Below are 27279 nucleotides of genomic sequence, written 5' to 3' on the forward strand. Positions count from 1 at the left end.
CATCTGTCCCTTACAGGCCTGGAACACCCTACACTGGCCTGGGCAGGAGTGGATGGCTATTTTAGTAGCTGTCCCCACACTAGAAAGCCTGCAGTTGCTGCCTTAAAAATCTTCAGGTTCCCTTTGCAGCGCTGGAGCAACATCAGCTGGACCTAGAATGAGAAGCTTAGGATGGATGTAGGGGTGTAGGTTGTAGCCATGTTGGTCTAAGGACATAGGCAGACAAGGTTCCTTGGGTGAATTTGATATCTTTTATTAGACCAACCCAAATAGTTGGAGAATATTTACTAAGCAAACTTTCGGGTTCAAAAACGCTTCGTCAGGCTAAGGAAGTTTCAGCAATTGGTGTGTGCTCTTCCTGGATGGAATGAAAAGCTTAGGATGTGGCCTTTGTCATTTGGGTTGAAGTAGCAGGGCTGGCCATTAGAAAAAAAACATCTTGCTGGCAGAGTATGTTTGGCTTAGAAAATCAAGGCAACCATAACCATGGGACCAATCATAGTCATTTTTACATGTTTCCCCCCAGGGTAGAGCTATACCTTGTGCAAAAAAGTCAGCCTCTGCTTCCACAGCAAACATATCTCATTTAGAGGGATCCTGTCAGTGCTGTTCGTCTTTCCTCTTTTTGTTTCCAACCGTAATATTTGTGTATGGAGACATCCTTAGTGAAGCTGTTTCATTCCTTCACTGGCAGAGTGACCCGTTTTTTCTAAGAGTGAGACAAAAATCTACATTCAGATTTTAGAAAGGGCATTATTGTATCTCTTTGATTAAGCACTGCCAGGAGTTATTCCATTATACCCAAACATGTCTATTTACTCTTTAAAGCATGTTCCCTTTATTTACTCCTCCTGTTTAATCCAATCTCTTTTCCACTGAATTACACTTGCACAATAATGCAATAGTAAGGCCAAACAGGTTCAGCATGGGTCAGGGACAGCAGTGGAGGGGCATGTATTCTGGTTAAATAATAACTCTATTTTTTTAAAATCAATGGATCCATTCTCACCAGTGAGTTTTATGTCTAAATCATAATAATGAAAAAGAAGTGCTGAATAGGAGACACCGTGCACAGCAAATTTCTTTTGGAAACAATACAGAAATTCAAGGGAAAGCAGCTGAAAATTGAAGTGTCTTTCTCACTCCTTTGCTCAAGTAATTCGAGGTTTGGCATAAATACATGAGATGATAGTCCACAGTCCCTTCTACCCTCGCTCTACTTACGTGAGCTGGATCTTGCTCTCCACCACAAACACCTTAAAGGCCTATCAGGAGCCCACATTTGGTAAACTCTGCATTGAAGTACAGACATGGTGAACCTCAGAGAAGGTCAATGGGCCACATTCTGCAGCAATGATGGCAGCAGGGCTTTTGCCATTGACTTCAGGGGCTGGACCAGGCCCAGCCTGCATGGCTAATAGCACAGTTTGGCTACTCTAATGAGGGGCTTTCATTTCAAAATGAGCCTGGTTAAGGATTCTGCTTTTTGTGCCTCCAAAGCATGTTTTCATCTGACTGTTTGTACAGTGCTTTGATAAACAGTAGGAACCTGCTGAGGGTGCATTGTTCTATTGCATAATTAGACTTTTCTTCGTTATAACTGGCAGCCTTTTTATCAAATACTAATGTGATATCTTAAGTACACACGTACCCTGGGACTTTAGAGAAGTGTCAAGTCCCTGCCCCAAGGAAGCTAGCTAACTAGTCTTTTCCACCATTTATCTTTTATTATCATGCCATTGGTCCTATTGGATACACTGTCTCTTTTTAGCCCTCCTAAGGTTTTGTATGAATTTACTGTTTGTCACAACAAATGCCAAATACACGCCGCTGCTGCTAATTGTGCAAGTACAGAGCCACGGAGCTCAAACCATTGGGGTTAAGGGAGGAAGAGCTTTTATCATGTTCTTCTGAAGATTAAAGACTTGAGTAGAAAATATTTGCAGATTTCTGTATCTGGGTAGGACTCTTTCACGTGTCCTATAGTCCTCCCTTGTTGTGCAGACTTTGTGGTACAGTTGTCTGATGAAAGGGCTTGTATCTTTTCTTTGTGCTTTAATCTAACCAGGCTCCATATGGCTAATATTTAACCTCACTGTGCCTATAAACAGTGCCATTCCCTCTGAACATAATTTGGGTTTTACCACATGCATTTTCCTGTCAGTCTGGTACAGGCTGGGTTTAAGCACTGTAGTTTAACAGGCAGGGTAGCAATGGAGGCCTCAGGAGCACTAGTTAGATGGGGAGAGCTATTCTTCCTGTGGGGGAAAGGCTTTTTCAAAGAGGAAGATTACCCAGTGTTTCCCAAGGATGGATGGTCAGGCTGTACATCTGCCTGATTTCCTCTGGACGTTTCGTCCGTCCCAGATCCCATCACAAAACTGGCTCCCACTCTTCCAGGCTTTCTCCTGGGCTTTGTTGTCCCAGAGGAGCACCGCTCTTGGCAGTTCATTGATCAAAATTCACTCTTTAGTACAACCAAGACTTGACTCAAAAATGGGTTACAAGGGAGCATGAGTTAAATGAGCCAGTGAAGATCAGTGTTAAGGGAGCTAAAATACAGGACAGGACTTCATTAATGCTCAGTGCAAACAATATTATGTCACTCTGGGGAACCAAAAACTGCCTTGATTGGCACAGTGAGAGCCTTTATGGGGAGCACGTGGCTTTTAAGGACTCCAGCCAGCCAAAGGCAGGGTGCTTCAGGGTGCAACAAGTTGACATCCTACCCAGTGCACTTCCCTCTTCTTTAGAGGAGAAGCATAGTCTTTTTCTTGTGGCAGCCGCTGCTGAATTCAGCACATATACTTACCAGCCTGGGTCTGTCCTATAGAGGGGTAAATGTCACACCCTTCCTGGCAACCTCCAGAATACACTCCTAGGGGACAAGGGCCTCATCCTGTGACTGGGAGCCAGCGGCAGTGCTCCACTCCTTGCAAGTTCGTGTCCACGGCAGGTTTGCTAATACTCTGGTGACCATCAGTGCTCTAGCTCATGAAAGAACAATCTTATCTGACTGCTTGTTGGGGTGAGGTTCGAGGTTCCCTGCATCCTCTGGTCCCTCCTGCTCACCAGCACAGCAGAGGCCAGGACTTGTTCCATTCAATCCTTTCCCATTGCTTTTTTTGATTTTTGTTGTTGTTGTTGTTTTGTTTTTTATCCATAGGAAGGTTGAAAAATGTTTCCTTACAGATTTGTCTCCATATGGTTTTATGCATAAGAGTAAACAAGGCGTAGCTGTTGACTATATGGTTAACATATTTTTGATGGTGTTTCTCTCCAGAAAATGCAGCTGTATTACATTCTTGAAAAAGTGAAACTAATGCTCAACTTCAGCAAGTATGTTAATAATAGAAAGACATTTCCAACTGCATTGATCAGACAAAAGTCTCGCCCCAAAAAAGGCTTTGTTTTTTTGCAAAGAGCTTCAGAAAAATTGGTGCCAGGTCTGGATATCAACAGCGGCTCAGGACTTTGATCTCATGCACATCCACGTACATTTGAAGTCACTCCACTGATTTAGGTGGATTTTCTCTAGATTTGCACCAGTGCAACTGAGATTGGGGTGCTGGCCCTTTGTTTATAATCTGCTTCATTACAGATGACTCCTTTGGATAATCTGGAGTTTCTCATCATGATTAGAAGATACTGCCAGTAAGAGTACAGTTGTGCTAACCCAACTGAAATATATACAGTGCCGCTGACATGATGCATATGGATATTTCCTAAGATTGTCCTGCTGAAAATTAAGCATAAACATATAGTCATATTTTTGGATTAAATTATACAAACATTTCAAAATAGTTTATGCATTCAAACTTTTGTGTTGTCCGGGAGACACCCCCCACCCCCCCAAACACACACACAGACTACCAATGTTGAGAGATAAAGGGTCTAACTGGGGGAGTTGTCTTCTTTCTTTGAACATAAATCCCCAAACAGTTATCTTTTTACATTCCTCAAGTCTAGGCAGCATTTCACACTTTAGCTTTCTTTATATCACTTTGTCCATTGGGTTTGTTTTGGGTTTTTTTACAGTGATCAGCTTGTCCTGTATGGTCTTTTCTGTTTGATTCATCTGGAGGAACAGGGCCCTGAACCTGATATAAGAGACAAGCACATTTCATGACCTTAGTTTGGATTTTGCCAGAATGGTCATTGGAGGACTGGAATTCAAATGCTACAAAAGCCTTAGAGTGGGATGCAGTGATTTTTGGGTTGCATGTTTAAAAGGAGATATTCCCTCTCAAAGGATTGAATAGTCCCTGGACAGATTATGGTAGTAGTTAAGGGCAACCGAATGGCTTCAACGATATTACTTCTGAGATACACAGGCATAACGGAGAGCCACAGACCCATACTAATAGTCAACCAGAGGTCATAAAAAACATTACTTGTGCATGCAGCTATGTGGATCCAGTGGCATCCCTGGAGGACTGTAAGAAAGCTGTTGTAGCGTGCCTAAGTCTCTCAAAGGCTGGCGTACAAACCCACCTCATTTGTGATGTTGAAAACTGTAGTGGATAATTGACTAGGAAATGTAAGAAATATCTTTGCACTGGGTAGACTAGGTAAGCTCAGTCTCTTTCAACTCTTTTTTATGATTCTGTAAGCAATGGGATACATGCGTATACCTTGAAACACCCCAGAAAGGTGTAAAAATACTGGGCCAAGAGGGGAAAAATTTGATGAACTCTCCAGAAGATGAAACACTGTCACTAACTTTCACTAAGCCATCCCTCAGTGATTCTCATTAACTATAAAAAGGCCCTAAAGCTCCCTACAACAGGGCTGCCCAGCTGATGGGGCCCCACAGGCTAGATCTGGACTGCAGAACTTCTCCCGGGCTGGATGACCTGCCAACAGTGGGAGGGTGACAGCTTGTTGACTGGGCTGCCAGAGCTGTTGCATTAGCCTGGCTTTGGAACCCTGGAGGTCAGCACTACTACTGTTGCCTGCCCCCACTCCCTCCCTGTCCCTGTCCCTGTCCCTGTCCCTGTCCCTGTCCCTGCTGCTGATTTGAGTAACCAGTGGCAACTGAAGACCCCAAACCTGGCATGGGTAAGGGGGTGAGGGAATAAACAGTAGCAGCATCCACACCTTGGATTCCAGAGTCATGCTACTGAGCCTCGTGGGCCATAATTTAGCCTCTTGGGAGCCATATGCTTCTGGTTGGACAGCTCTGCCCTGCAACATTTGACGACGTTCAGAACCAGACTTTCCAGTCTATAATAAAGCTTGCTGAAAATAAAAGGGGGTACAACCTGCTCACTGTTTTCCAGGCAGCCATCCCAGGTGTTGACCCAATGGAGTTGGCTCAGAAGGAAACAGAAGTCCAAGATCCATATCCATAGCCACCACGGACAGGGTCAGATCCTTTGTCAGCATGACACTATATGCATGTATTGGCAACAGTAGTGTTATTATTAAGACCTTCATTTTTAAATGTGGATGATTTACAAACAACCAAGTAAATCCCTATTCAAGCACCTAAATGAGAGCCTACAGCTTTCCTTGAATTCAGTGGAATCAGGGTTGGGTCTTCTTTGGCAAAAGCATTCAAGGTTCTGTACTGGCAAGCGGAGCAGGAAAGGGTCCCAAGCATATTCATTGAAAAGATCCTAGGTTTGACCGAGCCTAGGTGCCCCACTGGGTTAGCATGGTCAGGGCATAGCATCTTCTGGAGCCAACAGCACACAAGGGAATGCTGTACCTAGCATCATGTCTAGCTGTTTCTGAGTCCCAACCCTAATGATCACTCAGTACCCATTTACTCTTGGATCTTGAGTGGGGCAGCTCTTGTGAGTACGGAGCCAGCCTCACCCCTTTGGATCTGTAGTGAGCCACCTTAACCATGCTACCCACGCATCTCCATTACATTCAGACATCAGATAAAATGTATCCTTACATCTATTTGGGTTGGTCTAATAAAAGATATCAAATTCACCCAAGGAACCTTGTATGCCTATATCCTTAGACCAACACGGCTACAACCTAAACCCCTCCTTACATCTATGACAGAGTATAATCCAGTCCATTGTTAGATCTATCTAAGGTGCCTGCTAAATGTTGCATATATTATGCAATTCACTGGTGAATCACACAATACATTTTGACCAGCCACACACGCAAACTAATTATTACACCATAAAAATGTCTATCCAGTTCTAAAAACAGTGAACCATCTGCATAGTTAGTGCTTGAAAATGGGTAACAATTCTGTAGCTGATTTCTATGCAGCTTTAATTTGAATGTGTTGCCAGGGCCCTAGTTAATACATAGCTCAGATAAATCCAGTTTCCTTTAGAAACTACTCTTTCTATTAAAAATGCTGTTTTATAGTCAAACTGCAGACCCTCATGTAGTATCAAACAAATTCTGGCAAAATCCTTCGTCTAGTAGGTACCAATCATGTATGTGCTTTTTTTGGATGAGTAAGAATCCTGTTGTGTTCTTATCTTCAGCCAGACCCGGAAAATACAAGGGTCAACATCTTGGGGCCATCTCCAGGCCTGGTGAAATTCCTCTTATGTCAATAAATAAGTATAGCATGACTGGCTTCTCCTTAGCATGCTAAGGACAGGAACTGAAAGATGTATGTTGTTCTGTTTATTCACCCATCTGTGATGCTTTCTGTGGTAACCCTTGTATCTGGAATGCTCCCTCTGCACTGATTCCTATCACTTATCTTCAGATCCCTCCTTAAGACTTAGCCTGGAAAGGGAGAAACCAACCTTGTTTAGGCCAGAGCAAATAGGTGGATGTGAGGAACATTGCATAATCCTGGATCTGCCCTCCCTTCAGCTGCAAATGCATTTGTGGTTATAGAAACTGAAGGGTTCCTACAGCTGAAGGCTTCTGCAGGACCCCCGAACAGCTGACACCGGGGGCAGCACACAGGTACAGGGCTATTTTTATAGCTTTTTGGGACTTTTCAATTTTGCCCCAAATGTCCAGTAATTGTGGTGAAGGTTCGGGCTCTGTGGATTCTGTGGTTGTAGATGCAGGAAGCCCTGATTTCAATTCCCTGCTTCCCCACAGGCTTCCTGTATAACCTCAGGGCATGCCACCTCTGCTCAGATTTTTTTAAAGGTATTTAGGTGCCTAAAGGCACAGATAGGGATCTAGTGGGAAACCACTGGGGCTTTTGGCATGTTTGAAAATCCCACAAAGTGCCAAATGCCCTGAGAGTTGCCTGTCTCCCTGAGAAAGACTTTGTCTTTCAGTCCATCTGCAGTGTACAAGGCATCACTAATTTTGAGATACTCAACTACCATATCATTGACGGATGTACATGAACTTCTGATCTGTGCATGAGCAGTGTAGGATTGGACCTGTCGCCTGCTTAATTAAAAAAAAAAGTCAGAAATTACATTTTTGTGGTTGGTGATGCCTATTTAGCCTTGTGACTGAGTTTCGCACAACACTGCTCACTAAGGACCCAACTTTGTTACTATTTTTATTACAGCAGTACCTAGAGCTCAGACAGATCTGGGGCTTATACTAGGGGCGGTATAAACGCATATAAATCAGTGGTCCTTGCAGCAGTCTCATCAGACACAGGTTGTGAGAGAAGTATCATTATCCTCATTTTACAGATGGGGATCTGACATACAATCAAGTAAGGGAAAGCTACAGCAGAGGCAAGGATTGCACTCAGGTATCCCTGAAGGTAAACCCAGTGCCTGGGCCACAAGACTATCCTGGGCGAGTGGGAAATCTCCCATTGAGTAAAATGGGATTAGGGGTGCTGACCCTATCCAGTGCTGAATGCTTCCTCCGTTCTGCGCTGTGCACTCTTTCTTACCTGTGACTTGAAAGGGAATTGACAAGCATTGAGGTTTGGCGGGATCCTGCCTTTGATTTCAGTGGGACTCCCTCCATGAGCACAGAGCATCACAAGAGCAGATCTGCTGGCTGCATCAGGCCTGAGGTTGCGCTTGAGCCAGAATGTTGCCTTCATCGTTATATAAAAGAACAAATAAAATGCTTCCCAGAGATATGAGATCCAACTATTCTCTGAAGCTGATATGAATCAGGGATAACTTCAAAGTCCCTGGTGTAAATAGGATACAAATAAGAGGAGAATCATGTCCATTTTGGTCCAGTCCTGAAGGTTTTACTCAGTCAACACTGCCTTTGAAGTCTGTATAGATCAGGCCCTTATTGGGTGAGAGGAGGAGCTGTCCATCTGGGATATTTCAAATGGCTGAGATGTAATATTAAAATAATGACGAACCCATAAAATACATAAAGGGGACTATGCAACAGCTTCTTGTTGTTTCTGGTTTGGGCTTTTATTTGTCTAGTCTGTTTCTTATATGCCTTCACATTGACTTTATGCATACAGATATAACACTGTCAAGAACTGCAGAGCCAAGACTTTTAAAAAATGAAATTAGTACAATTTCATAATCGAGAATAGAAAAAATGGACATTTTAACAACTTTTTGGCTTTCATTTTGCATCTTCCGTGTACAATTTTGCATTGGATTGGTACCGAGGCATCTACTTGTTTTCAAGACTAGCAACATGCTGAGACATTTCAAATGAGAGATTTTATAATACATAATACTAGCAACAATAACAACTGCTTTCTTAGTAGGTAACACTTAGATATTAATGCTTGTCCCTTGGCTTTTGTTTAGTCTACTTTGTGGGTGGTGGTGGATTGATCTTTATATTGTATGGGGAAATATTGTGCTGTCAGATGTAACATTTCAGCTGAGTAGCACTTGGAAGTAAACAATAAATAATAATAACAATTAATCTAAAAACAGACATTACAACCATTTATTTTTTTCCTGTTGGTTTAGTCTATTCCAGAACGACTGCCTTGGTGTTTAGAGGTTTACATGCTGGCAGAAAGTGTTGGCGAGATGGGATATCATCTGTTTCTATCTGACTATCAAATTAGGCAGATGCTCTGTCTGTCTGTCTACTTCTCTCACAGATCTGTTACAAAAAAGACTATCTGATTGTCTGTCTATCGTAAATCAGTCATCTGACTGCCCGATAGTCTGTTTAGTAGCAGTGCGGTAGCTGTGATGGTTAAGGGAATACAAGAGATGTAGGATGCATGTACTAGTTTCTTTTATTGGACCCGCTCTGTGATCAGGAGAGATGTTAGCTAAGCCTTTCTGGGCACCTGAGGGAGGGTGTTTTGTGCTCTGAAGCTTACTTGACCTGTATCCCAAATAGATGTTGGCCCAATCACACTTAGCACAAAGGAAATGCTATTTTTGTGACTGTCCATCAACCATCCATCATGTAGTTATCTGACTTGGATAATATCATATATATATATATATATATATATATATATATATATGATACCATGATATCATATATATATCATCTATATTAGATAGATATTATTAAAATACAACAGATCTATAGTTGTCTGTCTGTCTAATGTGATAGATAGAAACAGATGGCAATGGAGTCAGATGGAGAATCAGTTTGCCTAATACCGTGTTTCCCAAACTTTTGATACCTGGGGCACACTTTGCTCATACACCCGTGAAATTTGGAAATTTGGCAGTGGGGCCCAGTGGCAGTGTTAATTGTCACAGCTCTGCCGCTGTCATTCTGGACCCCAGGGGAGCCACGCAGGCCGGATCTAATACCGTTTGTTTGCTGCACACTTCCACCTCTCTCAGGGCGCAGCCTTTGGGAGTCACTGGTCTGACAGAGGTTTCCGACCACGGCGCCCTGCGGCACCGCGGGAACCTTTCAAGAGGACAGTTCAATGTTAGCACTGGTAGGTGAGGTGTGCATGTCAAAAGCTTTCTGGGGTCTTTCTGGGGGCATTACCCAAGGGAGGGGGTCTTTCTGGGGGCATTGTCTGGGGAGTTTTTCTGGAGTGTTGTCTGTGGGGGTCTCTTTGGAGGGGGGTGTCTTTTTTGGGAATTATCTGGGGGATTCTTTCTGGAGGCATTGTCTGGAAAGGGTCCTTGGGGGTTTCTTTCTGGGGTGTTGTCTGGGGGGGGTCTTTCTGGGGGCATTGTCGAGGTCATTGTCTAGGCTAGGAGGTGTTTCTGGAGGGTGTCTTTCTAAGGAGCTGTCTGGGGAGGTTTCTGGGGGGTTTTTCTGGGGTGTTGTTGGGGGTCTCTGGGAGCTTCTTTCTGGGGTGTTGTCTGGGGGCATTGTTTGGGGGTGTCTGGGGGGGTCTTTCTGGGGTCTCGGGAGGTTTGGGGGGCATTGTTTAGCGGGTGTCTCTGGGGGGGTCTTTCTGGGTGGGGGCATTGTTTAGCGGGTGTCTCTGGGGGGGTCTTTCTGGGGTGTTGGGGGGTTTCTGGGGCATTGTTTGGGGGTGTCTGGGGGGGGTCTTTCTGGGGTGTTGGGGTGCATTGTTTAGAGGGTGTCCCTGGGGGGTCTTTCTGGGGTGTTAGGGGGGGTCTCTGGGGGCTTTTCTTTCTTTCTTGCCTGGGGGTTTCTGTGGGGGAGTCTTTCTGGGGCGGTTTGGGGGTTTGTTGTCTGGAGGCACTGTTTGGGGGCATCCCTGGTTGGGTCTTTCTGGGGTGTTGTCTAGGGGTTGTCTCTGTGGGGTCTTTCTGGGGAGCTGTCTGAGGACTTTTTTCTGGGATGTTGGGGGTCTCTTTGGGGCAGTCTTTCTGGGGTGTTGTCTGATGGCACTGCCTAGGCTGGGGGTGTCTCGGGGGCGTTGCCGGCCCGGCGGCAGGACCCACCCGTGGGCTCTCCGCTGAGCCGCGCCAGAGGCGGGCACGAGGCTCCGGCCCCCCAGCGCTCGCCCCGTCCTCTCGTCCGCCCGCCCGCCCGTGGGAGCGTTGCGGAGCGTTGCGGAGCGGAGGGGAGCTGAGCGGCGCCCCGCGCGGAGGAGCGAGCGGGCGGGTTGCGGGTGGGGGGAGAAGGCGGGCGGGCGGGCGGCACGGGGCGGGGGCAGGCGCGGGATTGGCGAGAAGTTGCGGCGGGCGGGGCCGCCGCCTGCGCCGCCCGGGACCACAAAGCCCTGCCGGGAAAGTTGCCGCAGCGCCTCTGCCGCCGCCGCCCCGCGCCCGCGCCTGTACCCGTACCCGGCACCCGCACCCCGCTGTCACCCCGCAGCAGCAGCAGCAGCAGCAGCAGTAGTAGCGGCACCCCGGGCGGGCGGGTCCGCGGGACAGGGCGGCAGCGATCCCGCACCCGGCTGCCCGGCTCCCTCCCCGCATGCGGCGCCGCTGAGCGGAGCAGCCCATGGGGGCGGGCGCGGGCGCGGGGCGGCCCGTCCGGCACCCGCGTGGGCAGGGGCAGGGGTACGGGCAGGGGCACGGGGGCGCGGCGAGCCTGAGCCCGGCGCCGCTGCAGGTAGGTGCGGGGCGGTGGGGTGCGGGGGCAAGGATCACCTGGGCGGGCGGGGGGTGGGGGGATCCGGATCAGCCCCCTCCCACGCGTGTCACGGGGGGACGGATCACCTGGGAATGAGGGAGGGGCCCGGGTCGTGGGGATGAATGGGGGGAGCTGATGGGAACGGCTCAACTGGAGACACCCGGGGCTAAGTTGATGACACGGGGGAGCTGCTGCCCGTGTGGGCCCGCGCCCCTGGAAAGAAAGGGAGAGGGGCAGCCGGAGAAGGGACGGGGCTGAGAGGAAGCCGCAGAGGTGAAGGCGCCTGCACAGGGCTGGCAGGGGTCTGCAGGGACCAGCTAGCGCAGGGTGAGCTGCATGATTGCTCCCACACGTCCTTCCTGCATGGTCTGATCGGCTCTGGGACACTGTCCCTGCCGCCCCTCCCCAGCCGGGTCCTGTTTGCTCACCTTCCCAGGTAGGGGCAGATCTGCGGGTCGGACCCCTTGGCCAGAAGCAGCCCATCCCGTCCCTCCTTCCCTCCCTTCCTCCCTCCCAGGCGCTGTCAGTTTGAGGGCAGATGTCTCAAGCTTCTGGATGGTCAGAGGAAAGGGGGTGGGATGGGATCCTCCTCCTATATAGGGCTTGAGCTGAGCAGCGGTGATGGGATCTACTGGGTCACATCAGACAAGCAGCTCCCTGGCACCTAGGACTGCACTTTTCTCACTCAAGTGGGACTGGGAGGTAGGAGCGTGGCCCCACCTTGAGCTGCTGGTTTACCTTGGGGAAGCCTGGGCTGTGCTTGGACGCGGTCCCCTCTCCTGGCGTGAGCTGCCTCTGCTTCCTCACTGGACACTGTTTAGAAACAGAATAGCAACCTTCGAAGCAACTTTTGGGTGAGAGCTCTAGCCTGTGCAGGTTATAGGCATTTCTGGATTGCTTCCTTCCCCTTCCACTGGAGAGCTGTCCTGTATGATGGGAGTACCAGGATATATTATATACCCTTCCACATCTAGGTCTCTCTCACTTAGCTTGATGCAAACTCATGCCTTGGGCAGAGAATCTGTATTTAAAAAAAAACAACAACCCAACAAACCCAAAACCTGAGCCAGCTCCAAATCAGAAACCCTCCAACAACCTCTTTTACCACCTTAAGAACTTGTGGTGCAAATTTGTAAGCTAATGGCAATGTGTAATTATTTGCTTTGTTGGATGCTGTACATGGATTGTTGTATGTCCTGGGGGCATAGAGCATTTAAAGCAGGGAGTTTACAAGAGTGAGGAATTCAGACAGTGTTTAGAGAGTGAGAGTTTTAGGAGGAGAACAGCGTGTGATTACTGTAAACCTGATCTACCTTGATTTTTTTTTTTTTTCTCCCCCTTCACAAATACGATAGTGGCTAAGGAATAGTCAGGAGTCTGAATGACTTCGTGCAGTTTTGCTTTAGGACCCACCTTTGATGCAAAAGTGGTTCTTGAAAGTGAAGGAAAATGAATTGCTGCTGAGGGGGGGGGATAAAAGTCTACACTGAAGACAGTCTACAAAGCTGTAGCCACTGCGTTCAAGGCGATGAAGCTACAAGGCAAAGTTTTCTGTACTGTGGGTGGGACGGAAACATTCCTTTTTTTTTCCTCCCCAAGCTCCTCCACAAATTTTTAACCTGAAGTCTTGTTTTATGGCCACTCGGTAGTTTTTGTTTGTCTTCCAGACTGGTTTCAGTACAGAATACCAAAGAAATATGCATTTAAGTGTAAACTTAGAAGAGCTCACTGGCCTCTGTGGGTTCTTGATTTATATCAGGCAGGAGCAAAAGACTAGGGGTAGAGCAAAGTTTTTACATGCTGAACGCCAAGGAATGAATTATAAATACTTAGCTGCTTTATTTGCTGTTTCTAATTTTGTCTGCTCCACTGGCATAATTTAAAAAAAAAATTTTTTTTTTTAAGTCTGTAAAATTTTGAGGGTTTTGGGGGAAAATTCCTTATTTTTCATTTTTCTTTTTCTTTCCCCCTCCCCAGGTTTGAAAGAACAGAAATCTGTACAACACGCAAGAATCGGGCTTTCAAAATGGAATTCCAGTTTGCCCTCCTTTTCATAGGGATAATTGCCTTTTCTGACTCGGCAAGAGGTAAGGCACACATGCTTTATGCAGCCGTGGGGATGGTTTGTGGTTTGTTCCTTTCCAGGTTCTGCAAACACGCTATATTTCCTTTTAAAGGCCGTATAATAAAGTTTCTTTCAGCGTAGACTCTCCCTCCACCCTTAGTGCATGGACGCACGCCCACAAACACGCACGCGCTCCCTGCTGCGATGTGTCAGTGCGTACCATGGGTGTCGTGATATTGGATGGGGTTGCTGTCACTTTGTTGGCGAGTTCTGCGGTTCCAGGTGAGCTCTCCGGGGCTTTCCTCTTTGCTGTTGTTGTTTATGTGTAAAAATACACAGTTGGCTTCCAGGTTTCGGGGTAAGGTTAAAGGAAGACAATTGCATTCCTTTGTGGATCAGGAATGCCTCTCCCTTCAGTAATCCCTCCACACTCTGCCCTGTGTATTCCCAATAGCAAACTAAACAAACAAATCCATTAACTTCCCAAGTGACAGACAAACGACAGTTCTGAACAGCTAGCGCACATTTTAACACTGGGTCTCCACCAGTTGATCAGATTTCAATAAACAGGTTACCCTTCCAGTGGTAGATTGAAAAACAGTGACCTTGGATTGAAGGGGGGAGAGGTTTTTTAGAAGAAGATAATTTAACACAAGCTGAAGGAATGCCTCTTCTACTTCAGCAGTAGCTTATACTGTGCTTTGCAGGGCTGTTGAGTTAGCCTTGGAAAATCTGAACCCCTCCTTCAACCTTACCGTTTCCCTACTGGCTGCAAAGCTGCCTTGTTCCCCAACTACGGTTATATGATTTCAGGATGTCGAGTTTACAGGTGGGAGAAATGGTGCCGAAATTGCACAAATCGCTGGAAGACGTTTAGCTCATCCACACAAGAATATGCATTGCTTAGTTTACAATTTAAATATTTGATCTTGCAATTAGTTCTGGTAGCTGTAACTTGCCAAAAGCATACGTGGGATGAAGGGGAGGGAACATTACTAGAGAAACTCAGGACTTGGTTAATGGATTGCTTTTTTTTGGCATTGATTCTCAAGCAAATATTTTATGGAGGCAGAAGCCCTGTAAAATGATTCTGTTGGAAGCTGAATGAAAAGGAAAACAGCATATATCCTTTAAGATCTGGAAGTCTGAATTCCAGGCGTGGCTTGCAATGGGAGATTCGGTTTTAAATTGTAGGTAGTGGCCAGCAATGTATGAATTAAGATGATCACCTGAATGTACGTGATTTGAATACACCAGAATACCCAGTGGAGATCAGTGAAAAATCTTGAGTGGGTACTGGCCTACAAAATGATTTCTGTTTGAACAGCACTTCCTGCCTTGGTGGTAAATCTCCTTTAGTTTTGGTTTACTTCTGTCCTGCTTGCATTATTTTTTGGCATGCATAAAATAGAGTATGCTACATTACAGACTTCAAGTGCTACGAAGCGTTGTTTTGTACGGAAGCAACCAAATATTAACAGTTATTAGTTCAAAACAGGTGATGTTTTCCTGCCCCTTACCTGAAGAGGTGATGGAGCATAAATGTTGCAGCGTCACATTAGTAGTGTAGTTAATGAACTCTTTATTGCTCCAGAAAAATCGGTCTGAGAAATTATGAGAGAGGTTTCTGATTATTTCAATAGGTGAAAAATGGGGTATAAGCAGAGGGAAAACAACCTAACACACTTGTTTTCTGAGGTGGAGGAAGCCAATAAAGAGGTTAAAAAAAAAAAAGGGGGCAAATGGGTAACGCCTTTAAATCCTGTTTCTCTTCCCTCTGAAATTGGGATTTTTTTGCTAGTGACTGGAATTGAAGTGGCACTGAAACATGAGAGAGAAATGCCTAATGCATTAAAACTTTCATCTGTGCTGTACAAGTCCTGTTATTTTAAATAACTTGGGATAATTTTTAGACTCTTCTTGAAATGTGTCCAATTTCTAACACGCGTCTGTGATTTTTGTAGTATCATTATGTTGGGTTAGATGGCTGAAAATATATAAATGTTACCTGTAATAGTCATTAAGGGTTATAGCCAATTGGACCGAGATGGAGTTTTTCTTTGGGCTGGGGGAGGTGGGGGCTGTTCGGCATTCAGTACGTGTCACGATCGCAGATGTTACGCGCGTGGCTCATATCACGGTTAGTGTTTTCCAGCTAGAGCCTCTGAAAGTTAAATAAGTGCCTGTTGGCTTAACATGGAGTTAAGTGCCTCAGTGTAGGCATCCAAACTTGAAAATGTTGACCCATTTCTTTTACGTGTGCCAAGAGGAGATTAGATAAAAACATAATGGTATTACCATGCTAGCACAAAGGTTCAACATTGCCTGCTTGGTGATCGGAGGCACTGTATCCTAATGTATTTGCACCAGGGGGCAGAGTTAAGTTGCCCGTGCAGCTGTAACATCAATAGCTTCTGCCTGTAGAGTGGTAGCTGCAGCCTAGCATGTTGAATTAAGTTCGATATGCTGTTGTTTTACCTTTCAAGGTGGAGGGCCCCAATGGCTAGTGTGTCCCTTGGCTAATAATGTTAGTCTTTATTCTTAATGCATCCGGGAGGTTTGCTGGTGGGAGGCATAGACTGGACCTACACTCTTCCTGCACTGTTGAAATAAAGTCAACTGTAAGGTATGGGGTTGCAACCACTTAACGTTTGGCTAAAGAAATCAGGGTAAACCTGAACTCTTAGGAAAAGTGCTATGGGATTTGTAACTCCCGTGAAGGGCAGAGGAGCTACTTGTCCAGCAGAGACCTTGGGTGGGTGTCATTTTTGTCCATTTGGAAGGATGAAGGACCGGAACCTGGTAGTAAAGATTTGAACCCTAACTTTAAGGCCTCTGAGCTTAAAGCCCTTAGCTAATAGCTTGGGAATTTACTGAAATAACTCTTTCAAAATAGCTAGTCCAGAATAACCTCCTGTGTGGCTACTTGTGTTCCAGAATAGACACCTCAGCTTGGAGAGTTTATACCAGAATAATTATTTGACAGTAGCTATATTACTGCATTTCCAAGCATAGTCAAGTCCCTCGCCTTTTCCTTTTCTTTTTGTCATAAGGAACAGGGATGTTTCCTATGCACAAAATCCAACCTCGATGCAGAAAGCTTAACTATTCTGGTTCTTTGCAGGTAGCATGCTGAGGAATGGGAAGGTAACATCCCAGTATAGGGCCAAAGTATAAAATAGCAGCTTCAGCTCTTTGTCCCAGTTGTGCTGGAGGTTATGTTCGCTAGTTAACTGGCTAGGGTGGGAGCCACAGGATCTGTGTTATGTCCTGTTCCCTTTATGGCTTGTATCTGTCTGCAAAGACTCGGCATAGGCACCTCTTTGCAGCTCGCTGCTCCATCCTCCTCCTCACTGTGCAGTCTCTATGCTGGCGTAAGCACTGCTGAGAGTCTTGTACTGGCTCTTCTCCCTTGGGGTGAATTCCACGCTGTGTTACTAACCTTTAGTGAAATGTAGCAATGTAACTCCTACTTCTCCACACCTCCGGTTGGATGCAGGTAGTGCAATCTGATCTTTTCCTGCATATGGTATCTCTGTAACACACAGGGCAATATTTGTTCCAAACCTGTCAACTTGCCATCGTATTCGCCTTGCTTACTGTATATGGTAACAGAAGGGTGCACTTGGCTTGCTACAGTAGTTGAAACAGGATTTCAAATAGTATGTTTAGAAGTTTTTTGGTAAGAGCAGCAACAGCTTGTCTGTTAGCCAGTAAACTGATATTCTACTTGAAAGTAATGAGTTTGGACATCATTTTCATTTTCAGGACATGGGAGCTTAATTGCTTTCAGCTATAACTCCTTTTTATGTAATACATGGTTTAAAAATATAGCTTTCACTGAGGCGTGACTTAACAATAAATCTACTCCTCCCGTCATCTAACTGGGGCAACCTCAAAAATCAGTAGATTGGTGCAGTTATGTATTACAAGCAGTTATTTGCCACATTTTTTTTCTTTTAAAAGTTAGAACTTTGGCTCTTTAAAAACTTTATTTTGGAGATGATTGGGTCTTAATACAGGTTAGTGCATTTGTCATTATGTAAACAAATGCCATATAAAGAAAAAGCAGTAGTTAATACCGAAGGTATAATACTGAAACAAAGAGTTGCTTTCTGTGTTAAAGATGCTTCTGTTATGGCTTATTCATTACAACCATGTATAGTTACTTGGCCGTCATCTCTTTCTAATGGGGGAAGAAAAGCATGTAGGAACTGATTCAAGATTCACTGAAACTAATAGGAATCCTTTAACTGACTTTGGGCTTTGAATTGGGCTCACATGAGAAATTTGACAGCGTAGAATATACCTGCTTTATATTGGATCACCAGAGAAACTGTGATAATTTTTCAGTCTACATTCTGTTGTCATTCAGCTTAATATTTTTGTTGAATTTAAATACAAAATAAAGCATGCGATATGCAGGAAAATAACCTACTGCTTATTGATGCTGTCAGACTTGGACATTCATTTGTGTTAGATTTATTTTAAGGTTTGATTTATTTTATAAATGTCTTTATCTTCCTGGGTTTTCACTAAAAAGGGCCTTGCAATGCAGGTTGATGCATGGGAAAGTACATTTTAAATTCTGCCTTTTCAGTGTAGAAGGCTGTATGCCTCGGGATCATTTTACTGCTTCTAAGTTAATGGTTCTTCTTGGAAAGAGAGTCATTCTCCAAGTGGCACTTGCCAATTAGTGGGTATCCACATTTAAAGGTGTGAGAGTGTTTGCATGAATTTAGAAATGAGAGACCCAAATTCTCATCTGGTATCAATTGGCCCAGAGTCAGTCCACAATAACTTTTTCCAAGCAGCCAGCATGCTCAGTGTAGTAAACCAGGACTGTACAAAAGCCACTGTCTATTTAATAGTCATGATAAAATATGGTAAACGGGGTAGAGACACTCACTCCCTGGTTTAGTAATATATTTTGTGTTAACTACTGGGAAGGGGTAAATCATTTGCACCCAAGTTAAAGGAAACATAACACAAAGGTCTTCTTTTGCCCCCTTAAAAAAAAAAAGTCTGAAGTCATTGCTTTATTTATTCAGTTTGAGTAGAATCAATGCAGCTTTCTATTTTTCCAAAGACGTGGAACTTCTACTTGGGTCTGCAGTGGCTTGTAAAGTCATGCTGTTCAAAGGGCTGGCATTCAAATTAATCTCAATATTGCAGTAGTCAGTGGAAACACTTCTTTTTTCCTCCTTCCTTTCATTAACCCATTCAGCTTGTTCATTGCTTAGAGTTTGTTTTTCATGTGACCTCTTTCTGGTCTTTCTAGCAGGGTGTTTGTGCTGAAATGAATCTCCTATTTTAATTTTTACATATATATTTTCTGAAAAGCTTGCTCTGTAACCTGGTATCTTTGCCTGCGTATCTTTATAATACATCCCTCTTTCTATTCATTTAGCTTTCTGTCCTAGTTTATTGCACAAAGACCAATTTTTTGCTTATTGGAGGGGATTAAAAAAAAAAAAAGTAGAAAGCAATTGAACCTAGGATGCAAGAGTAGAGTCTATTATAGACCTTCTTAGATCCAGCTTCTGTAGCCCTTGCTCAGGCGTATAGTACCACTAAAGTGAGGGCGATACTTATAAAAGTAAGAATTTCCAGAGCAGTTCCCAGTGTTACGATTCTGTTACTGTGGGACTATTAGAAATGCCGTAGGCCATGCATATGAAGGCCTGATCCATAGCCCATGGAAGTCCGTGAGAGTCTTTCCACTGATTTTTTTCTCTTGGTTTTGGATCTGGACCTTAAGGAATTTTTTGATGCAAATTAATGATGCTACTGACATTTGCACAAATCCACTACTTTGTTGCAGCTATTGTCCGGAAGCCTCCAGATTACAGCAGCCTGAGTCACCAATATATGCTGTAGCATATTTGTATAAAGGGAGTGAAACTCCTGCTTGAGTTGCTTTTCTGATCCCAGAAGATGCACTGTCTTTGCTGCTGGCTTTGGTTGGCTGGAATACTAGAAGGATGATGTAGTGTGTGCTGTGGGAGCGAACGCAGCTTGGAAATTCATTGCTTTAACTTCAGGTCAGCCTGTAGGGGTTTTATTCCAGAAGAAATGAGTGTCATTCTGAAGGGAGTGTTGCTGGGTGCGGAGGCACTGGATACTGTTCTGAAGTGTTATTTAACAAGCTAATATATGCCTTCTGCCACTGAATCCATTCACATCTCTCTGATTTTTCCCTTCCGAGTCAAATAAACATCGACTGCATGGAGTTTGGTTAGCTGCCCTGATTACACAGTCTCCCCATTGTATTGCGGGAGAAACACGGTATCCAGCAGTGCTGTGAATAACCTAACATTTTTATTTCATCAAAACCACTCCAATTTTCAGGAAGAAATCCAGCCAATAACTCCAGGCTACTTCTTCCATTAAGTGTTCGAACTTAATTTTGAGTTTCACTAAGGGAAGAAAAATGTAAATTGGGAACAGAGACTTCTTGGAGAGGACTAATGTTTCTCTTGATTCCTACACCCCTATCCCCGGTCCCTCTTGCAGAATGGTTGAAGTAAGAGCTGTTTTCGTCTTGGCAGGGAACAAAATCATTTCTCTGTGTGCCTGGTAAATTTATTTCATGAAAGATTTACACAATCTTGGGTATCCTGTCAAGTGATTGAGAAGTGAGTAATGCAAGAAGTGTCATAAACTAGATGCCTGGTAGGTTGTGTTGACTTTGGTGGGTATTTTTGGAGCCGTGAGTATTTGTGTATGTTAAGCAAAAGTATGGGGCAGGGGCAGACGATTGCAGAAATACAGAGGTTTTTTTTTTTCTTTTTTAAACGCTGTTTTACTTGTCTATCATGCAAATTGCTTCATATTTTCCTTACCCAAGTTTCTTGTATTTCATGTGCCTGGTGAATTGATGGCTGTGAGATTCTGGCAGAAAAGCACTTGTTCTGTGAACCTTGTTCCACATTCTTTCCATTACTTCTCCATTCAGGTAGACTCTGCTCTAAACTGCCCTGGAAAATTACTTTAAATATGGCATCACACTATATGTGTTTACCACCTCTCGGTGAATTTCAAATTGAGAGTTCGTTGCTTTACAAGTGAGAATATTTTAACGAAGCAGTGATCCTGAAGATCAACTTGGGAGTTGAGGGGGTCGTGACTCAGCCTCACCAGCTAACAGTGCAGTGTGTACTGTGTAGGCCATAGAGTTGGCAAAGGCTGTATCCTAAATACTTGGAATAGGATTGTGTTTCCCTATCTCTCCGTGGTGACAATGAATGAATTTACCCACATTGTAGCCTCATAGATTCATTCCTTTTCCCAGTATCAGCTAAATCCAGGTAAAAGTTGATAACCGGTATTTACGTTGGGGGAAAGCCTTGGGTTAGGATTAGACGGAACATGACAGTTAACTCATCCTCTCTTCCTCATCCAGCCAAGTCCACTGTTTTCCAGAGCTGTCCACACCACCTTGATTGTAAGTGGGAAATTATACAATTCACCTCCACTCCCCTCAGATTGGGGTAATGGAAGCAAGAACCGTTTTTTAAAGTAGCCCATCCTTCACCAGATCTGAGATAACTGCTTCGTGCTTCCTTTATTTGCGTCGTCCTTTCTTTCATGCGTGGCTTCTTCTTAAAGGGGTGGCTGCTGGATAATGCTTTTGAGTCAGAGAAATTTTGGCTTAGATTTTCCCAGGTAATTAGCATCTTCGGACTGTGGGACTGACTTCTGTGGCATTTCAATGAAATTTGAGCTAAAGCGGATGCTTAAGGTGATAGCTAAAGGACACATCCATCATGGTAAATCACTGAGGCTAAGTACAGACAGTCAAAAAGCCCAAGGCGGCATTGATTCAGTCTTTGCGGGGTAGTCTAAAATGCAGAAATTAAATTGAGACAAGTGAACAGGCATTTACCTTTTGATTCTGGAAATGCAGCCACATGTCTGCAGTAGCTTAGGCCAGAAACCGAGGGGCACTAGAGTACGGCTCTCTGGCACATAGCCAGCATGGGCTCTGTGTGTGTGTGTGTGTGTGTGTGTGTGTGTGTGTGTTCACTTCCTCTTCCTGCTGCCTCCTGAGGCCTCTGGGATTTGCAGTCCAAAATTGCAGCAGCAAGACTCTGCAGGGTTGCTTATGACTTCCTCTTCTTGCTTCCAGGTGCCTCTGGGATTTGTAAACCACAGTTGCAGCCAGCAGTAAGTTTGAGGGGGGCAAGGGGTGTTTAATTCCCCCCACCTGGCCCCAGGCCCTAGCTGGGGTTTGCCTGATGGGGTTGGGGGCTGTACTGCCTGGAGCAGACAGCACAGCTTAGCCTAGGCCTGCAAAGCATTCTGGGATGCTGGGGAACTGTGATTTAACTTGAGCCAAGAAGGGGTCTAGGACAGAAATTTCATAAACCAGTTTGACCCAAATCAGTCAAGTCTGATACTACATTCAACCAGGTTTACCTTAAACCAGTTTCAGCCATTTTGAGACTGGTTTATGTGCACTGAGCTTCTGTTGTGTTACAGGTTTAAACCAGTTTCTGATGGCTTAAACCAGTTTATATGTAACTTCCGTCTCTCTGTTCACTCAGGTTAGGGACAGAAGTAGAATTTCTAGGGGTTGGACTAGATTATCTTTGAGGTCCCTTCCAGTGTTATAAATCTATGATATTAATAGCAATGAATAGCAGGATACGTTTCCTGACAGTGAGAACTATCATCCTGTGGAAATTGGAGGAACTGTAGGCCCTTTATGGGCTGAGACTTTAAACTAAGTTTGACAAAGCTTCAACAAATGTGCTAGGATGACAGATCCTGGAATGGCATGGACAGGATGGGGTAAACCAGGAATTACAAAACCTTTTTGCAGAGGAGATCAGGGGTGGCAAACCTGCAGCCTGGGCATCACAAGTGGCATGGGCAGGCTGTGTGGAACATGGCAGATTGGGCAGGGGTTAGTTAGTCTAAAATGCACAGTCTAAGGCAGCACAGTGGCAGATAGGGCAGAAAGCAGAGCAGCAGATTGGGTAGGGAAAAGGGATTGGAGTAGCATTTGGCACGCTGTGGGGCTAGTTCATGGCACATCTGCCAAAAAAAGTTGGCCCTTCTGGGGTAGATTACATCTTAATAGGTTGTTCTGTGGGCTACCTGCGCTCTTCTGTTGCATTGATCAGGCTTCTTGCACTTTCTTCCAGGATCGTACAACATCCCAGTGGCAATGGCAGCAACTGCTTATCTGGAAAATTTAACATTTAGAAAGCATCCAGTGTATTTTAAAGCAGTATAACAGCTAGGAAGTAGGATGAGGTCCAGCACCCTATGACAGCTCTCCACAAAACACCAGTGAGCATTTTGCAGACCACCAATGGTTTGTGGCTCATGGTTAGAGAATCCTCTGCTCTAATTGGTCCTTTCCATCTCGATTACCCTTGGGCCAGCTTCCATGCACAGTGATGCGAATGGAGTTTTATTGAATTCAATGGCACTTCCACCTGTGTAGCTGTGAGTACAGCTTGCCCGTACAATGTCATGCGACACTAGAACTGGACCCGTCAGAAAGGTTGGTTGCTTTCCAGATTTCCCCTCTTTGGCTTCAAGCAGTGGAAAGATGCAGCATGATTTGCAGTAATTAATGTAAAACTATAGTGATGGGTCCCAGCTGCTCCCTGCCAATAACAACAGGAGTCATGGAGCCAATCAGAAACCCAGTATTGTCCATGCCAGTTTCTTTAAGGATTGATGATGGGGGTTTGTGGCTTGGCTTGGCCTAGACAGATGTTTATTTCTGCTGATGGATTCTGATTGACAGGCGGTAATCCATTTTAAATACATTTGCATCAGTATGGAAATTGGTTTAGGATGACTGAATCTGTGTTTTGTATCTGAAAGTGTTTTTACGCTGGATCTCAGTACGTGCTTCTTCTCACCTTGCTACCGCTGGAGACAAACAGGGTGAACAGGGAACACTTTGTTTAGTGGTAGGAAGTACCGCAGATTAAGAATTGTTAGGTGTGTTACGTGGATGATGAACGGCAACTCGTGGGCTGGATCCCAAGTGCTTCTTTTAGACCGAATGCTAGCCCCCATTCAGATCTTGGCTACCTCAGCGTAAAGCCGTGTCCTTGGATGTAATCGAACTCAGGATCTATGCTGGGGGTAGGGCAGGGATTGCTTGATGAAGGCCTGTGAGAACCTGCCTAGCATTAGAATCGCACATCTCCTCCGTGTCATCTGTATCACTTCATAGCAACTGGTGAATTAGCAGTGGGGATATTGGATTTGGAGTCTGACCTGCAGGTCTTACTCCAATTTAGAGCGATGTCACAGCTCACACAGGTCAGAATCCATCATCCTTATTCCTATTGCAGCAGTCTGAATGAAGAAGAGAAGCCAGGTGCTACCGACATGAGGGGGAGTGCCAAAATCCTCTCGAGATTGGGCCTGTGGTGCTTATTCTGATCTAGGGGGAGAACAGGGCCCCAACCCCTGTGCCAGTGTCTCTGTGCTTCCAGACCTAGGGGAGAGAACTCGTCCGCTTGAGGACTGCAGACTTGCTAAGTGGAGTTCGAGGCTTAATTTTCTTTTATCCTAGAAAATCCAATAAATCCAGTAAATTCTTTCAGTGTGGTCTTCCAAGAGGTTTTCAACTTAGTCTGACTCAGATTATTTGAATGCCATTATAAACTAGAGGTCAGGCAAGTTAATTCCCAGAACAGTATACTGCCCTGTTTTCAAACTGTGCTAATCAGGGTTTTGAGGCGAAGTGTGGTAGTTTGCTTAGTGAAATTATTTTCCTGTTAGAAAATTACAAATCGGCTCTGACTGTCCAGATCGGCTTCAGTAAGCAGAGAGCTCTGATCACATGCAGACAAAAGCCCTCGGGATGTACTCACAATGGATCCGGGCACAATAGAGTCTGATTTTTTTTCTTCAGCTCCTGAGATCTAACCTGAGAAGTAGGGCTGGCTTTGAAGCCACACAACAGAAATTGTTACAATTGTGCTTTATATCTCCACTGGGATGAAGAGAGGTTGTGTGGAACATATCTGAGCTGTAAAATAAATGTCCTTTTCTAAAAGAGACATTTGGTCCAGCTGTTCCTTTACCCCCTTCCTCACCTTCTTGTCATTGCCTCTTGTTTACTTTTTCCTCCTCCTTTCCCCAAGTTTATTACCACGGTTTGGCCAGAGGAAATGAATTAACATAATTTACTGTTTTTAAAACAAGACACATTCCCTGCACGCACGCGCACACACACACACGTACGTACATACACGCACACACACACACACACACACACACACATGCACACTTCGCCCTCTCTGTGCTCTGCTAAGGAGCATGTTTACAGAGTCTGGGTCCATTTAGAGAGAACAATGGCCTGATTATGGAGTGCAGCCTTCTATTCACAGAAACCAGAAGAAACCATCAGTTTAAAGTAGCTACTGCCCCTTGAAGGTACATGCAGTGTGAGCTGTTAAATAAAAAATCAGTTGTAGACACAAACTACAGGCATTGTTCTCCGCGGAAGTTGATTTAGGGGTGGGGGTGGAGGGGAGGAATGGTCTTGGTGTTAGTCGAGTGCCAAGTTTGAGATCTGCCGCCATGCAAAGCTTTGTTGTGATTTCTAATCTAATTTCCAAGTGTAAATAATAGTTGTGAGTTTGGGGGGGGGGGGGAAAGAGTGACTTTGTGCTTCCTGATCTTGCAGGGTGCTTGGTGCTGACAGTAGAGGGGGGCTAGCATTGTAGCTGAACCCAGAAATGTTCACTGTCTGGGATGTGCTGAGGCCAAAAAAGGTGCTGTTCTATACAGCTGACAACTTCTCTTGATATTCTGTCATATCCTTGCGTCCAGGTGAGTGCGGTCATTTGTTTCCCCGGGGACAAGTAGCCATGGCAAAAGCTACTTGTCCTTGAGGAACGCCTGTGCCATGTGCACTCTGGCACATGGCAGGTTACCCCGGGTGGGGTAGGGGAGACTGGGGCCAGCACCTGTGCTCATGCAAGCAACCTTGCCTGGGGTTTTGGGGGCCTCCTGGGTCTGCAGCTGTGGCAGTAAGCCTGTCCGGCAGCTGGATTGTGGCTCTGGGTGGCCAGGCTCCAGTTTTGGGCAGTGTGTGTTGCCTTTGGCATGGGTTTTTTTTTGACTTCAGGATCTCCTGGGGTCAACTCCCCCCGCTGCAAAGTAGCAGTGCAGGGACCTCCGCTTGCGCAGTGTGTGGAGCTGCAGACGGGTCTGTGGCGCCGCACGCTGCACGTCTGCGCTCGTCTGACTGTGCCCATAGACGCTGGGATGTCTGCTTTATTCATGAAGCAAGCTTGTTTTTTTTGTGATATCTGTTAGTGGACCAACAGTGTAGCTGGGACACGTGTTAGGTGAGCCGTGCCCTACCTTAGGTCTTGAAGGACACTGTGCCTGAGAGCCTGTCTAACAGTTCTCCCAATCATGCTGTTGATCCAATAAAATATATCACCATAAAATAACCTTGCTTTTGGCAAATTTCCTGGGCCATCTTGCTTACAACAATGCTTCAACCCTACTACAGCATGATTCATCCACGTAAGTTGTGAAACATCAGCATGCTTTGGCTCATAACGAATGCTGAGTTGGGATCCTTGCTTTTGTAAACGGGAGACAGACTGTCAACTCCTTGCCAGTAGTAGTCTGAGGTTCACCTTGTGGCTCTAGCCAAGAAGATGCCGAGCACATTTGACTCTAACAAGTTTCAGTTGGTCTCAGTGTTTTGTAGGACCAGACACTTTGTTGAGTTTGTTTAACCATATTCCTGCTGTGTTGGACATAAGTGATGCTTGGCCAAAATTCAAACCATTGGATCTGTGTCAGTGGCTACTTTTGAAGGTTTCTGTTTTATTGGGGGTGATACATAGGTAGACATCGGATAATAGAAACAAGAGATGGAAAATTATCCTTGCCTCTGAAGTCATTTGGTCCATCCTTTGCCAATGCAGTATTGTGCAACTTTGTCTAGCGTAGATTTAAATGATCCAGCTGAAGGGTCTTCTCTCTCGTATTTGGAGACTCAAACTATTTCAGCTTCCAGCCTCTGTCAGTGCTTTTTTTTTCTTTTTTGTCTAAATGTGCCCTACTCGGTTCCATCCTCTTCTTCCTTTTCTCCATTGCACAGCCCAGTCTAAGCAATTCCTTTCCCTCCTGACTGTTCACAGCTTTCTAATATTTACCAGATGGAGAGTATCCTCTTCCTTCTGAACTGTTACCTTGATTTAGTTTTGCATTTATTCTGGGTGTGGTATACTTTGGCCCCATTTAATGGTGATTCTCAACCTGGGTGTTGTAGCACCTGTGAGATCCTTTTAAGGGTGTTGTGGAGTGCCATGCAATATTATCACTGTTAGGTGTGCAAACACTTATACACGATTTGCAAGATAAACCCAGGGATTTCAAATAGGAATCCATAGTGTTAAAACTATGCTGACCTTCCTGAGGTCTTTTGCAACAGAAGAATTGTTTTATTATGAACAGTACCATACCTAGACTCCTGGAGGTCCTGGGTGAAGTTTTAGTATCAGGCCCTTCTTCGCCAGAGATAATGATAATAATAATTGGATAATGGGGGGGAAAAAAGAGTACCAGTCTCACGCTGCCTTTCTGTCCAGGTCCTGGGTGGTTGCCTGGTTGGCCCATGCCTGTGTCCAGGTCTGATGATGAGTGAAAGCTAAGAGATGGTATTTTCTGCACGGTGCTTTGAGTCGAAAGAGGCTGAGAGCCATTGCCATATACAGTCAAGGAGCTGTAGTCTAGAAAACCCCAAAGGCAAGAAAATGGTGGATTGTCTGAATTGACAGGCCAATTTGGTCAGAAAAGGAGGGAGTGGAGTCTGAGCTGTATCTTTCCTCATTTGTCATGCCGTGTGCAGAAGACTTTCGAACCGCGGTGGTTTTGAGTAT

At 45.1% G+C, this 27279-nt stretch overlaps 1 protein-coding gene and 1 long non-coding RNA gene across 6 annotated transcripts in view; one reads left to right on the forward strand and one right to left on the reverse strand.

Annotated features, from left to right (window-relative positions):
• Window positions 1-237: 237 nt before the first annotated feature.
• LOC109280918 (uncharacterized) lies at window positions 238-4771 on the reverse strand. The gene is made up of 2 exons (XR_002087403.2): window positions 2813-4771; window positions 238-709 (listed from the first exon to the last, which is right to left on the reverse strand). It is a non-coding gene; the product is annotated as an uncharacterized LOC109280918 (long non-coding RNA).
• Window positions 4772-10969: 6198 nt separating this feature from the next.
• Window positions 10970-27279, forward strand: part of FGFRL1 (fibroblast growth factor receptor like 1) — a 250844-nt gene continuing 234534 nt past the window's right edge. Inside the window, exons 1-2 of one of the 5 annotated variants that reach the window (XM_014607686.3) lie at window positions 10970-11307; window positions 13306-13415. In XM_014607686.3, coding sequence (XP_014463172.2) covers window positions 13355-13415 — 61 coding nt within the window. In that variant the 5' untranslated portion in view covers window positions 10970-11307; window positions 13306-13354. The other 4 variants (XM_014607689.3, XM_014607690.3, XM_014607688.3 and 1 more) reach the window with 4 other exon arrangements.

Source organism: Alligator mississippiensis, chromosome 2, assembly GCF_030867095.1.
Source record: "Alligator mississippiensis isolate rAllMis1 chromosome 2, rAllMis1, whole genome shotgun sequence".
Lineage (NCBI taxonomy): Eukaryota > Metazoa > Chordata > Crocodylia > Alligatoridae > Alligator > Alligator mississippiensis.